General features: G+C 59.1%; 1 protein-coding gene across 3 annotated transcripts in view; it reads right to left on the reverse strand.

The window, feature by feature from the left end:
• Plxna1 (plexin A1) overlaps positions 1 to 15,033 on the reverse strand; it is a 53,781-nt gene that overhangs the window by 16,499 nt on the left and 22,249 nt on the right. For all 3 annotated transcript variants that reach the window (XM_074044569.1, XM_074044568.1, XM_074044567.1), the window contains 15 exons: positions 14,757 to 14,871; positions 10,583 to 10,783; positions 8,834 to 8,930; positions 8,566 to 8,759; positions 8,310 to 8,461; positions 8,103 to 8,223; positions 7,661 to 7,797; positions 6,317 to 6,484; positions 6,049 to 6,142; positions 5,518 to 5,757; positions 5,255 to 5,398; positions 4,591 to 4,825; positions 2,179 to 2,321; positions 411 to 667; positions 10 to 76 (listed from right to left, as the gene is read on the reverse strand). In XM_074044569.1, the coding sequence (XP_073900670.1) occupies positions 10 to 76; positions 411 to 667; positions 2,179 to 2,321; positions 4,591 to 4,825; positions 5,255 to 5,398; positions 5,518 to 5,757; positions 6,049 to 6,142; positions 6,317 to 6,484; positions 7,661 to 7,797; positions 8,103 to 8,223; positions 8,310 to 8,461; positions 8,566 to 8,759; positions 8,834 to 8,930; positions 10,583 to 10,783; positions 14,757 to 14,871 (2,365 nt within the window). The remainder of the gene's footprint in view (positions 1 to 9; positions 77 to 410; positions 668 to 2,178; positions 2,322 to 4,590; positions 4,826 to 5,254; positions 5,399 to 5,517; positions 5,758 to 6,048; positions 6,143 to 6,316; positions 6,485 to 7,660; positions 7,798 to 8,102; positions 8,224 to 8,309; positions 8,462 to 8,565; positions 8,760 to 8,833; positions 8,931 to 10,582; positions 10,784 to 14,756; positions 14,872 to 15,033) is intronic.

Consider the following 15,033-nt stretch of genomic DNA (forward strand, 5'->3'; position numbering starts at 1 on the left):
GCTGCCTACCTTTAGGAACTTGTATAACAGGAAGGTGAACCAGTTGGTCAGCATCTTCTCCGCCACCGATTCAGTCCTGTGGGTTGCGGCACAGCAGACATGGGCAGGATGGCATCATTCTGCCACCCAACAGGCACAGCCCCACCTCCAGCCCTGGCCCTGGCCCTGGCCCATCCCCCACATAGGTCAGGCCTTAAAAGGTGCCACATGGTAGGGATCAGGCTTCTGTGGGAGTTGTCATGGACACCCCAGGTCTTCACCTGTGGGCCCAGATGGTACCCACGGACAAGAGCTGGTGATGAGGAAGCTAAGGCTTGCGGCCCAGTCACTCCCCACCCTACTCAGGTGGAAGGAACTGCAGAGTGGCACTTCCGGGCCGCCCACCCAGCGCTGTCGCCCTGCAGGCTCACCGCCGCAGCAGAAGCTTGGGGTGGTTCTTGCTCTCCAGGTTCTTCTCGATGAGGTCGGAGAGCAGCTGCTTGAGCACTCCAGTGGCGTATTCCATCTCGCCTTGCAGGGCTGTCATGATGAGTGAGGCTACATTCCCACGGTCACGCATGGAGAAGCTGCGCTGGGCCTCCAGCGTGCGGATGAAGCTCAACAGGAAGTGCTTCTTAGTCAGCAGCTGCCCGAACAGCGTCAGTGACTTTTCTACATTGGCCTGCACCTGGGATGGGGGAGCAGGGTGCACAGGTGCTCAGACCACGAGGGCACGCCATCCTGATAGCTAAGGCTGGAGGGAAGGTCTTCTACTGCACCGTCTCGGCCTGGCGTACGTGGCCAGGGCAGGGACACAGCAGGCCTAGGTGGGGATGGCAGGTCACACTGACTCCATAAAGCCACTGTGGTTAGTTCCCAAGCCTCACAGCCCATCTCAGCAGAATGGATGAGTCCTGGAAGCCACTACCACTGCCCACTGCCATTGGGACAAGACAACTGCCACCACAGGCAGACTCGCAGCACTACCAGCATGCAGGTGAGAGGACCTGTTCCTTTCACATCTCTCTGTGGCCAGGACTTCCCTCACCTGGTCTCCAGCAGCTCTGAGGGAGCCTGTCACTGTCCCCATCTATCTAGTACCAGAAGCATGCACCCAGCCTCTCTGCCTTCACAATAACCAACACAAAACCGCTCTCCCCACTTCACGGATCAGATCCACACAACATGAAGGTGGGAAGTGCAGGCACGACTGGCTCTAGAGCCCCTGATCTCTCTCTTATCTATACCAAGGCTTGTCAGGACAGGAGGTTTCCTACCAGGCTGTGCCCAGAGGCCACCAGTGACACCTGGCTCCGAGCCCAGGCAAACAAGTGAGAGAGACCAGGTAGAGTAGCCACAGCTAGAGTGGCAGTCACAGCAAATGGAGACACAGGGGATCTGACAGAGGGAGGATGTGCACCTCACCATGCAGCAGTCCAGGGAAGAAGGTGGTGACACCAGCTGAAGGCAGCCCAGGGCCTAGGCCAGGGTGATAGCAAGGCCACTCTGGCTTAACTCAAAGAAACTTCCTTCCACCTAAGCCAGGACAGGGGAGCAGTCTCCCCAGTATCCAGGCTGTGCAGAGGTGGGGCACCCTGGGCTACAGAGAACAGGGCTGCCCTGCTGAACCCTGGCTGTTGCTGGCTGGGACCTGGACTCACGGCCTGAGGCAGTCCTGCGTACTTGGCCCCTTGGCAGTAGCTCACTGCCAGCAACCTGGTACCGCTGACGGCCGATGCAAAGCCGTGAAATTCCAGTTGCACCATGCCTTCCACATGCGACACAGGATGCTCAGCAAGCCCAGCACTAGAACTTCCAAAAGACCTAGCCAGGAGAGCAGCAGTGGGCCCAACCAAGAAGCAGGCCCCATGCAGCACAGCCACTGGTGAAGCACCAGGAACCCAGGCTAAAGGGCGGGGTGCTGGGGTGCAGCTTAGCACCCTGTACAAGTGGGCCTTTCCTTCCCACCTTCCTGAGGCACCATGGGGAGAAGAGCCAGGCCAGGCAGCCTCTGCTCCACCCACAGGGCTCAGGGTGCCCCCACCCCATTCTGGCCACTTTTGGGTCTGCTCCCAGCTCCCTCCCCACTCTGCAGCCCTGCCCTGCAGACCCGAAGGTCTCCTGCAGACTGACTGTGCCTCAGGCCCTCTGGCCACCACCAGCACCCAGGGCTCTGATGGTAGAGACTAGTGGTCCTACCTCCATCTCCTTTAGCACAGGGTGGTCCTCGATCCCAGGAAAGAGCACCCGCATGGCATATGTGCGGTAGTCCAGGAACGGAATGCCGGCACCGTCCAGGTCACTGGTTAGTTCATGGATGTCCGTCTGCAGCTCTGCAAAGGCTGTAGACCGGAGGGAGGGGGATGTCAGGATTAGGACACCAAGATCCCAGTGGCCCCTCTGTGGTAACAGCCTCTGTCCCCCACATCCCATCATCACCGCACTAGATCTAGAACTAGAACTAGATCAAATCCTAGTTCTGCCTGCAGTGGTCTCATCTCTCTGTGTCCAAATGAGGACACAATCCTGTCATTGGCCTGTTGTGGGATTAACCAGAACAAGAGCAGAGGTGGCGCCAGAACCAGACCAGGCTAGGGGGCTGGTCCCTTCCATGCATGGAAGAGATGATGGCAGCAGAGTACCTGGTGAAGGGCCTCAGGTGACCCCCAGGTTCCCATCTCCATGCTGACATGTGCCATGTGTATGTCGTGGCCCATGGGGCTCCCTGACACCCCAGCCCACTCCCAGCCCCCTCTGCCTCTCAGGAACAAAGGCAGGCAGAGTGGCAGGTTCTGAGGAACATTCCGGAGCTGTGAGGCTGGCCCCGCAGTTGCCTGGGGGAGGAGCTATCTGATCAGGCAGGCTCTGGGGGCCACCTGGCAGGTTAATTAAGCCTGGGTCCTCATCTCCTAGGCTCTATTGCAGGCATGGAGCTGCCTCCCTGGCTGGCCCCATGCTGCCAGATAAAGGCATAATGTACACTGGCCCCTGTGGACACTCATCCTCCACCTGTGAAAGCCCGGGGAGGCCCAGGCCTCCTGCTACCCCATCCCCAAGCATACATCTCCCTCCTGTCCTACCCAGGCTGCCAGGCAGCTGTGCCTGGTCCCAGCCAACTACAGGGCCTCTGGGTCTGTCCAGGGCTGAGGGGGACTTTCCTTCATTTTTGAGATTAGCCAAGTTCCGCGCAGCCAGGCCACAGGAGGTCCTCTGGAGTTCCTAACAATCCTGCCCAAGACCCTGGCTTCAAACCCCAGCCAACCACAGAAGCACCCCAGCATCTGTCTCCAGATTCAAGTGCTCATTTGATAACATCTGCAAAACACCCACAGCCATGCCCACATTCCCTGTGAGTATTCCCTGGATGCCCACATTCTCCCAACGACAAGGACTTCTCTGGGAGGCACACAGCACAGCAAGGGCCATGAGGAAGTGGGGGGGCTACAGCAGGCTAGACTGGCACCCCAGGCTGGCCAGGGGGCCCCAGTTCAGCCAACCAGTGTCCCCTGCTTTGAGCCTGGCATACAAATCCAGCAGTGGTCCCACTGCATGGGTAGTTGCCACAGTGCCTGGGCCTTTGTCCCAGGCCACCAGTCTCCCATGGGATCGGCTTCAGTGCCTACCGCCCTCTCACACACTACACCTCCTGCCCACCTCAGCCACCTGTACCCCACGGCACTCAGAGCACAGGCTGGATCTGGAAGAACCTGTAACATTCAGTGAACAGGTTAGGGGGTTCAAAACACCCCACAGCACTCAGCACTCTAGATGGGATCTAGAAGCTAGGCTCTGCTAGCCTTCCTATGAGAGGCACATGGGCCTCTCTGATGTATAGAACAGATGGGTGGTCCCTGGGGTCCTGCTGCACCCACATGGGAGCCCTGTGCTCTTGTCTCGGGCCCGGTCCTGATCCTTCCTGCTGTCTCTCCTCCAGCCACTGCTCATCCTTCAGCTGGCACACCTGTGGTCTCTGCCTGCCTGGAGTCCATCCCACTCTCTGGGGCACACCTACCTGCCACTGGGGTCCCTCCACTCGAGGCTGGGGGCTGCAGGTGCTTGGGCCCAAGGACCCGGTGTGGCCATCAGGGCTCAGTGAATCAGCCACTGGGGTAGCTGAGCTCATGCACTGTGGCTTAGGACTTGCCCTGAGCGGTAGTCCTGTGCTGATGTCTGCCACTCCCACCCAGGTCTGGGTGTCCTCAGGAGGACAGTAAGTGTGACTCAGGTCAATCCAGGCCAAGACCTGTGTGCATCCAGGGACTGACAACAGATTCCAAAGGCAAGGGTCTCCACGGGAACATCCACACCCCCATCATGTGCACCCTGCACTGGCTGTCCCTGCAACACTACAGATGAGGAGGCCGAGGGCAAGCTTAGATGGCACACCTTAATCTTACAGCAGAGCTGGGACGCAAACATGAGGTGGCCCCTTCTCCCAGACGCCCACCCTGTGCAGGCCCAGACAGGCACCTGCCACCTCCCTGAGACAGTAACCCCTGCATCGTGAGAACACTATGCTGAGCCAGAATGGAGTGGTAGGACAGGGCCTGGCTCAGAGATGGCAGCAGCCCACTGGCCCCAAGCCCCAGCCCAGCCCCCGCCCCAGCACACCTTCCTTGCACTCAAGGGCCACACGGGACTCCAGGTTGTCCATCTGGAGCTGCAGCCGCTTGAGGGTGCGGTCAGCGTCACGGGACTTGCGCTTGTAGGCAATGAGCACAGCCACAATGACCAGCAGGAGGAGGCCTCCGCCCCCACCGATGCCCACAATGGCCGGCAGCGTCAGCAGGCTGTCTGAGTACACCTGCAGCATCCCCGGTGAGAACTCAAAGCCGCCCGCACGCACCTGGCAAGTAGGATAGAGACTGCTGGTAGAGGCTTTTCAGGAGCCACAGACACCCCTCAGAGAAGCAGGCCCCTGCCCAATAGCACTTGAGCCCTGGTAGCACCTGCTTTGTGGGCACTGTCCCACCAACAGGGCACTAATGTGGGTGGGGATGCTGGGACCCAGGGTAGGCACTCAGGCCAGCCAGGGCAGCCAGGACTCAGGGCAGGTGGGCGGTGAGTGGTAAGTGAAGTAGGTGCAGACAGCTAGCTCAAGGGTGGGGCAGGGCTTACAGGAGCTGAGCTCAGGGTGGGGGCTGCCCTGGCGGACAGGGTTGGTGGGTTAGAGGAAGGTGGGCCAGCAAAACAGGGCTGAACTGTAGAGCAATCTCCTGGGCTCTCTCCCCAGATAGGAGGGCGGGCTGGGCATGTGGGGGGGCCAGGCACGCACCGTGACCTTGTGCTGCCCAGTGAGGTTGGGTGACTCGCATAGCAGCTGCGTCTCTGACACGGTGAGGGTGCACGGCGTGGAACCAATGAGTACTGTGTAGTTGAGCCGGGAGTTGCCAGGTGCCGGTGGCAAGAGGTTCCGGCCCTGCACAGGGGTGGGTGGTGGGAAGGTGAGCAGAGAGCAGGACCGGGCATCTTTTCCCAGTCCCACCACCCTACCCTGCCCCAGCCCCTGGCTGGGCCCTGCAGGTTGCAGAGACCAACCTTGAGGATGAGCGGGGAGCTAGGCTTCAGCTCCAGGAGGCCAGTAGGGCTGAGTGGCTCCAGCACCGGGTCGGGGTAGTAGAGGAAGGAGGAGGTGTTGAGCACCAGCAGGGCACGCACATTGTCCATGATGAAGCCCAACTCGTCGGGCCGCTCCCCCAGTTCCGGAGGGGTGCGTGTGGGATTGTCCACAGACGGCGCCCGACACACCATGGTGGTGTCATTGTACACCATGCAGCTCTGGGACACATACACCAGGACGCTGGGCCAGCCCTTAAGGCAGCCCAGCTCCCACCCTGAGGATGGCTGTTCCTGGTTAGGGTGGTCCAGGTGCCAGCCAAGCATGTCCCTGCGATACCCTCCCTGTGCAGGCCAAGAAACAGGCTGGCCAGAGCCCAGGGCCAGGCCCTCCCACCACAGGCCAGGCACTCCCTCCCTCCTTCCCAGCCCAGCAGGCCTAGGAGGCTGAAAGGGTGGGAGGAGGCGGGGCAGCCTGGGTAGCTAGGGGGTAGGGGTGGACTGTGGACTCACATTCTCCCTCTCAACGCCTCCGTACTTGGCCCGGATCCGGGGTTCACGGACGGTGGCCAGATTGGTGCCTGTGACTGTCAGGAGGGTCCCACCGCTGGAGGAAGGAATGGGGAGTCAACAGACAAAGCGCTGGCCCAGCAGGTATGGGAGATCAGACACAGCCCCCTCAGAGCAGTTTATGAGGCAGCAGGGAACCAAAGTTCAGGACAGGGTGTCCCCTGCCCTGACCACCCCAGCAGGAGAGGAAGCCACCAGCAAGCACCCCCACCTGTTGATGCTCCATTCGGGGTCAATCCTCAGGATGGTAGGGTCCTCGGTGTAATTATACTTCACTTCAGGGTTAGCCAGCTGGGCACGGTTGATGTTGATGACAATGGGGGCACTGCCAGGGCTCTGCCCAGGGGGTGTCAGGCATCGGATCTCTCGGGAGTTCCTCCTGGAGGGGCCAAGGGTGCATAAGGAGTGTTTCCACGCACTGGAGCCTCTCCTCCAGAATGAGCTGGACGTGGGCTCTACCTCAGGGAGCCGTGCAATCATGGGTAAAGGGTGGGCCTACCTGCAGGTGGTTACTGACCCTCTAGGGGTCATGTGTGTCCGATCCTACCCTTGGCCTCAGGCTGGCCTCTTCAGTCCCTAGCCCCACGGGCCCTGCTTGGTTTGTAGGACTCATCCCTGCATCTCTCCTAGGACTCCAACCAAAGGCCACACAGGGGTGACATGGGCTTTGCCTGAGCCTTCTCTTCAGAAAACCCTGGTCAGGCTCTATGGCCCCAGCCTCTGGCCCCTCTGAAGCATCAGGCGGCAAGCCCACCTGTGCCCACCCTGCCTGACAGGCAGACCCACCTGTTGCTCAGGAGGACAAGCCCTAGTCTATAGCCCTGACCTTTACCCTGTTGTAGTACTGCCTTCCCAAGCCTGAGTCCTGGGTACCAACCTAAACAAAGCAGACACCCTTCTTCCCTACACCTGTCCCTGGTCTGGAGAACAAGGCTTCATGTCTGCATCTCTGGCTGTGAGAAGACATGATGACCAGTGGGTCACAGCGTCACTTTTGTGGGCAGCAGCAGGGCCCTACCTACTCCCAGGCCCTGTCCCCTGGTTCCTTCAGCACAGCCCAGAGGCCCCAGAGCTGCCAGGCCTGGCTCGGCTGCAAACACCAATGATTAGTCTGATAACGGGTAATTACCACAGGAAAATATTTAAAGGACCGTTCCATTATCTCCCTAATCTAAAATTATCCACTTCAAGTCTCAAGGCTTTTGTTAAGATGTCTGTTTTCTCTCTTAATTTATTTTAAAAAATACTTTTTATTTTGTTCCCAAGGGAAAGCCCCCTCCCAGGGAAGGACCAGGGTGGAGGCAGTCAGGTTACCCACCCCTGCCACCCATGGAGGCCAGGCCCCATCCTCCTCCATTTTCCCATTCTAGAGGCAGCCCCCGTCTCCATAGTAACCTTCTCAGCCTCTAGGTTTCCATAGTAATCACCCCAGCCAAGTTCTCCATACCCCTGTTGCCCAGGCAACAGGAGGGGGTACTGAGAGCCAGAAGGGACAGCCCTGACCACAACCACCAGCAGGAGAGGGCAGTCATGCCCTGGCCTCTGCGCCCCATACCAGGAGAAGGAGCAAGGCCGGCCGCCGATGGACACGGCCACGTCGCTGCCCGCGTTCAGGTGGCTGCCCTCGATGCCGATCCAGGTGCCCCCTGACAGAGGCCCTCGGGAGGGGCTCACACGGTAGAAGGTTGGCGTCTGCCGGAAAAGGGACTTATTAGGAGGAAGTCTGTCTTGGGCCTCAGAGCTGTGCCTACAGACAAGGGACCAGCAGGGCACCACACCCTGTGCCCCCAGGGTGCTTGGCCACAGCCTGGAGTTGGAGAGGGAGGGCAAAGGCACCAGGAGCCGGGCTCAGCCCACAAAGAGAACAGGCACAGAGGACCTGAACGAGGGTGAGCGGGCGAGCTGCAGGCTGGGTGCCCTGGCGCTGAGGCCGCGGCAGCACCCGACTCACCTTCTCAGAGCAGCAGGGAGCAGAGGGCAGGTCAGGCAGGACTTACCACGAAGGTGAAGCGTTTGGGTGACAGGGCCCGGAAGTGCGGAGAGCAGTCCCGCACACACACCTCCACCAGGGCGTCATGGGCCCGCACCGTGCTGGCGTCCCCGATCTCACAGACTATCCTGCAGACAGGGGTGGCCTCAGCAGCTGCAGGGAGCACACCCACCGCGCCCCGCGCCGCGCCCTCTTCCCGCGGTGGCCGACTCACTGCTCTGCGCTGATGTACTCGCTCTCCACAGGGCTGCACGGCACCTTGCCCACACGCACGCCCAGCCGCACGTCCTCGAACCGGAGGCCCAAATTCTCTCCAGTGATGGTGAGCCGCGTGCCCCCCTGCCGGGGGCCCGTTTCTGGGGACAGCTGCGGGGAGGCAAAGGCTGGGGCCCAGGGCAGGCTCAGCATGCCAGGTGGTGTTAACAAGGGCGGGGTCTGGGCAGGTGCCAGGGTGCGGCTCCTGGGCCTACCTTGAGGATCTTGGGGTCCGCACAACGGCTGCTGCCATGGCGGGCGTGCATCCAGGCGGCAGGTGAGTCAGCCGGGCAGTGGTGGCGCAGGGAGCAGCGGCGCTCGGCAACACACCAGCCACACTCGAAGCGAGGGTCTGCCTTGAGGCAGAGGCCGCAGCTCTGGCGCAGGGCTGGGCACTTGTAGAGGTGGGCTGCGGGGAGAAGCATGGTCAGCACTGCCCACTCACCTCAACGCCCTCCCCACCATGGCCACCCTGCTACTCACCCTGGATGTTCTGAGGGTTGTCGATGACAAAGTTGCCATTCCACACAACCGACAGGTTCACGGGCAGGTCGCTGACGTCACTGCCCTCATAGGAGTACTGTGAGCACAGGCACTGCCATCAGCCCTGGCGGGGCCACTGCCACCAGGCCACAGGTCCAGCCCTGCCAGGTGGAGGCTGCAGGCTCCCTGCCCTCTCTGAAACTGGCCACAGGGTGGGCTGGGCAGCACAGCACCCAAGCAGTCACTACATGCTCACTGGCTGACTGAGGCTGTGAACGTCCACATCTGGCCAACTCCTCCTGCCATCCCCTACACAGGCTTCCTTCCCAAATCTACAACCCTGCACCCTCCCTGCCCTCCAGTAGCCACAGGAGGCCTCTCCAAGGCCAGCTCCTTCCCGACCAAGTGCAGTCTGTGGGGCTTCCCCAGACCACCTCCCACCACAGGGAGCCCTCAGCCTCAGCCCTTCTGAGAAGACAGCACCCACAATGACACCTTAGGCAGCATCAGGGATGTGCTGTGAACCTCAATACCTTTGTCTGCTAAGTGGGCCAGGACTGTCCTGAGGTGTGAGGTGTGTGTACCCTCACAGGCTGGGTACAGGCCAGAATCACTGTCACAGTTAGTCCTAGAGCCCCTCCTCAGGCCAGCCAGGGATCAGGTAACTGCCCCTCCAGGAAGGCCAGGCCTGGGACTCCAGCTGTAGGCCACTTGCTGTGCCCAGGGTGGAGGCAGGGAGCCCACTGTCTCCAGGCGTGGCCTGGCAATCCATCATTACTTTATCTGCAAGAATTTTATCAGATTCTATCAAGTCCCCATACTCCCTCTTCCCTTTAGACACTTGGAGGGAAGGACACACATGGATCTGGAGAGGAGGGGGATGACAGAGACCAGGGTATGTGGGTGACAAAGACAGCTTCAAGTCCCACAGAAAGGTGATGGAGCCAGAGAGACATAGAGCACATGGGGAATCAGTAGGAGAGAGATGTGAAGTGATCAGGAAGGAGGTCAGTCCAGCCCATCATGCAGGAAGCAATCCTTGAGGCTAGCCTGCAGCTCACCCTACCCGTAGAGCCTGTTCTGACCCCTAGGCTCCCATCCTGCCAGGACAGACCGCTGTCAGCCAAGGGACCACAGGAGCCAGACTCTGGCTTCACCGAGACCCCTCTCCAGCACTCTAGGGGGTGGAGGGGCCAACCAAGGCCTTGCCAACAGCCCCAAGCCCAAAGTGACAACCCAAAAGCACCAGCCCCATCCATCAGGGTTCAAGCCCACTCAGGAAATCTACCAGTCTCCTGACTATGCACTGAGGCTGAGACTGAGGCCTGCAGGTGGTCAGTAAGCTAAAGAAGAGAGTGGAATTTGAGCCCAGGCCTCTCAGCTGCACTCCTGCTCCCACCCACCCAAGACAGGGTTTGGTCCCTAAGATCTCTCAACGCTAAACTCACTGAACTCATCAACATCATCACAGTGAACACAAAGCCCCAAGTGTGGCCTTCCCCTCACAGGCAACCCATCAGCCCCGGTGCAAACACCACGTCTGAGTGATTTCCATCGTGGCACCCTGACAGCCATGGTCTTGTAACACCTGCACTAGAGGTCCTGATGACACGGCCCCACACACATGCAAGACCCAGGCACACCTGAGGGCACAGCAGTAGCTTGTCCAAGAGGTGCACTTAAGCATATGAACAGCACAGGCCTAGGCTGTGAGGGAGGTGCCCGCCCCCCCATTCCCTTCCACCTCACCGAGGAGTTCTGGCACTGCAGGCTGGAGCTGTTGAAGCGCAGAGCAGTAACCCGGGCCGGGCTGCCTGGGATGTGGAAGAGGCACTCGTACCCACGCTGGCCCGACTGTGGCTGGGGCAGGTTCCGAGCAGCCAAGGTGATAGGCTTCACCACACCCGCTGGCACATAGATCTGCGTGGAGGGCAGGATCTGTGGACAGTCCTGGGGGCAACAAGGCTTTGATGAGCCCGGGGCCGGTGAAGGGCAAGCACCACTGTGTTTCAGAATGCAGCCTCTGCATGGAGCCCAAGTGCAGTGCTGACCACCTGGCCTCTGGGGAGCACAGGGATGACCGCTCTCAGGGTCTGTTCCCCCCAGGCTGAAGCTGCACACCAAGGCCAGCCTGTTCACCTTGGCCCTGTCCTATGCCACCATGCTGCAGGGCCCCATCTGGTCTGCAGCTGCACAGGCCCTTGAGGCAGAAGGAGCCAAGAGTGGGGCACTGGGGCTATAGGCTCTCAGCTGGGGGCCCAGGGAGCATGTAAAAATAGCAGGAGCCCCACAGAAAAACAGCCAGGGCCCCAGGGCCAGCGTTCGGCAACAGTGACTGATGCAACACATGGCTTCCTTGCAGCACACTGGCGGCAGCAGGAGGAGCCGGCCCAGGGGAGCACGGGCGGGCTTTAAATAGAGATGCTGAAAACAGGCGGGAATCCCCAGGCCTTACAGTATTCCAGGATGGCGGGGTCCGGGATACTGCAGGAGTGGGTGAGCTGACCACTAACCGCAGGGATGCCCGGTGTCCACTGGCCCCACCTCAGCGGCTGCCCTCCAACTGTGTTCAGGCTGCAGCCCTGGTGAGGAGATACTGGCATGCACATGACACCAGCCCTTTCCTTGCCATTTGAAGGCCGTCCAGCAGTTGCACCCAAAGACTCAAGCTGGAGTCTCACATCTTGAGGCCTAGCCTGGGCCCAGACACCTCGGGTCCAAGCTCAGGCGTGCCACCCAGCTCCCTAGAGCCACCTGAGACCACACTGGGTTCCCACTACCACACCAGCCAGGAAATACCAAAGGAGTCCAGTGGCCCAGCCTGCAGTCAGACAGAAGAGGACATGGCAAGACCTGTGCATCCAGACCTCTTACTGCTGGCTGGATACACAGGGCAGGCTCACCCAGTGTGAGTCCTGACAGGGCCCAGTCCTGCCCCTAAGTGATACTCATGGTGTGTGTGAGTACAGCAGGTGGACAGTAGATGAGGCTGGTCAGTATAGCCAGCTCCTACTGCTCATCCTACCACCCCTAGGCTGCTCTTACCACCCGCCTTTCTTCCCACCCACCCAGCCACCAAGCTGGACACCACACTCTGAGTGGCCATCCTGTCTGGGCCTCCCTGGTGCCACCCCACCTCCTCATCTCACCAGACCCAGCAGGTGCCTCCCAATTCCACAGGCAGGATGGGTGGGGACACACTGGGCACACTGTGAGTCTGAACTGTGCTCAGACCCCACTGGCCACCTGCATTGCAGGCCCTGCTCTGAGTGGGGGCGGGTCCAGTGACTGCTCCAGCAGGCCCTTGGGGAAGGCTGGGGGATGGGGTCTTATGACTCAGGCCAGGGAACTCACAATTCACAGGCTGCCTGTCTATAGGAAGCCTTATTTGTAGACTTAGTACACACAATTTTGACCAAGCTTGGTCAAAAAAATTAAAAATATTTTAAAAATTCAAAGAAATTTCAAAAACAAAAATTTGAAGTTCCCACACACGTTTCATAGCTCATTCCTGTGGAGAAGCTCTCAGTAAGTCCCACATTATCACTCGTTTAAATCCTGTGACTGATGCAGTGTTTCCTTGATTTGTAAAAATATTCCTCCCAGAAAGCAAACAGTGCCCAAAAAGCCAGGTAAAAAGTATGGTAGTCCTCCCAAGCCTCAGAGAGCATGTGGTGTGCTCAATTTCAGTGATACAGTGAACACTGCAGAGCTGGTGACGGGTGGCATGACTTTCGCAGAAGTTGGGCTGTGTTATGGAAAGAATGAAATATTTGAAATAAAGAACATGAAGTAAGATGAAGTTTTTGGTGAGCAGTGTTAATGTGCACAACGGCAACTCTGTGGCAGTCACATAACCTTCTTCCTGTGGTATCAAGTTACAGAAACTCAGACCTACTGTGCGTAAGGAATCGGTCAATGTGAGTGATCTTAAGAGCACTGAATTCTATGCATCCTGGGTTTATGAAGCTTTCCCTCAATGGCGGGAGGTCATGGTGTGGAGGAACCATAACCACAGACTCCAAGAATCCTGTATTTCACTGCTGGGAACTCTGGACTGTCCCAGGGCCTGGCAGGTGAGATGGGCCAGAGCCTGGGGCCCCAGAGCCTGGGGGAAGGGACCAGTCTCCTGAGAATATGTCAGCCATGCCTCCCTTGTCTGCAGAAAGACCAGAAAACAGTGTTTCTAAGAGAAAACACATCTTCTCAGGAGCACTGGGTTCCGTGAGAACCCTTCTAGGCCCTGCCACCCGGTGCCACTGCCTCATGACACCCTTCTCACCACGGGAGCTGGGCTCCAAGTTGGAGAAGACCTTGGGCTGAAGCCACAGGACACAGCCTGCTCCTACATGACGACCCACAGAGCCAGCAGTGGGGAGGGGGACTGCTGCCTGACTTCATTCGCCCCAGCTTTCCGAACAACTCCATCTGCTAAACCTGTGGCCACACAATATTCCTTACAAACATCTGCATAAAAGCCCAGACTATAGCTAAGACAGTTATCTGTGGAATTAATCCATCCCCCAAACAACCTTCCTTGACCCCTAGTCCTGTGCAGACAGCCTTGAAGAGGGTTTACACCTCCTGCTCCACCTCTTCACCCCTACACCATGTGTCCTCCTTGAGGATCCCAGGTCACTAACTCCGGAAGAGGGCTTGTTCTTACTGAAGCTGCCCTGGAGCTGGTGACCTGGATGGGACATGGGGTAGAGTGACACCAGAGAGGACTGGGCTGCCTCAGCCTCTAGAACCACTCACCTGCCCACAGCCTCCCCTGGGCTCTCTGGCCTTCCAGACTCCACACAAGCCCAGATGTGCTGCAGCAGGAGCCACATGTGTGCTGCCCTCAAGTCCAGCCCCAGTTCCTGCTGCGAAGTGTCCACCACTTCCACCAGCCCCACAGGCCTAGGCCCAGCTTCCGGGGAAGTCCCAGCGTGTCCCTAGCTCCCATGCCACCCACTGGCAGAGGGCCCATCACCACAAGGCCCATGGTCCTGTCTGGCCTGGCCCTATCCTGTGCTGCCACCTTGTCCAGGTATGTGGTATCATGCCAGGGAGAGCAGAAAAGCCCAGTGTCAAGTACACTGCTGGTGACGGTAGTACCATCACCACCTTGGTAAGGAGAGCACCCAGAGGAGGAAAGGACCCATGGCACGGCACAGGCCTGAACCCACTGACCCTTCCACAGAGGAAAAGGCCCTGGCTGCAAGTCCAAGTTCCACACCTGCAAGCTAAGCCCAAGGAGCCCTGCCCAGGCCTGCCCTCAGCCTCCCATCCCCGTGGTGTCCGGCAAGCCCCAGGGTTGGCCCCATCCTGGCTCTGACAGCCTGGGTTCTGGGAGTAGCAGCCTGCTGCTCATAAACACAGTTCGCTTTGCCTGGGCTCCAAAATAATTACTAACTAATTACTAGTAATTACCAGGCAGCACTTGAGCAGACTCCGGAGCCCACCAGCACTGCGCCAGTTAATCCAACCACTTCCCTCTGGCCTTGGAGGACTCAGCACTGGCCATGCACCCACTAAAGCCAGGCTTCCCCAGCCCCCTGCACCGACTCTGGGGTCTAGAACCGTCCCTCCTCACTGTGCCCAGGAGCATCACCCACATGTGTTGACAAGCAGAGTTCCAGGGGTAGGGAGTTATGGAGGCCTCCCTCATCTGCTGAGGGCTATCAAGGATACCCAAGGACCCACAGCAAACATCCCTGTCCTGGCCTTGGGCCAAGACATCTAGAAGGCCACCCCACCCCACACCCTGCATCCTGGAGTCCAGTGTCATCACAGGCTGACCTACCTAGTCACCCTTTATGGCATGTGGCTGATATCCCAGCTGGCTACCCAAGGGTGCTACTAGGCCAGTACTCGTTGATGCCTAGGCAGGGTTGCCCCCACCTCTTAAGCCCCAGCCCACCCTCACTGGCCTCACCTCAGACACATTGACGCGGCCCTCCAGAAAGGCGCAGTCAGCAGCATTATTCGTGCACACGTGGCGGTATTTGCACCAGTGGCAGGGGAAGGAGCCATTGACACACGCTAGGCAGCTGTAATGGGAGAGGGGAAGGTGAGGGTTGGGGACTCAGCTGGTGCCTCCTCCTATGAGCACACGGTATCTTGTAAGCACATAGCGCCCTCCTGCTCCTCAAAGACCCACCTCAGGGCCTTTGCACTGGCTGCTCTGGCTGGGAAGGAAGTGTTTCCAACCC

Source organism: Castor canadensis, chromosome 10, assembly GCF_047511655.1.
Source record: "Castor canadensis chromosome 10, mCasCan1.hap1v2, whole genome shotgun sequence".
NCBI classification, from domain to species: Eukaryota; Metazoa; Chordata; class Mammalia; order Rodentia; family Castoridae; genus Castor; species Castor canadensis.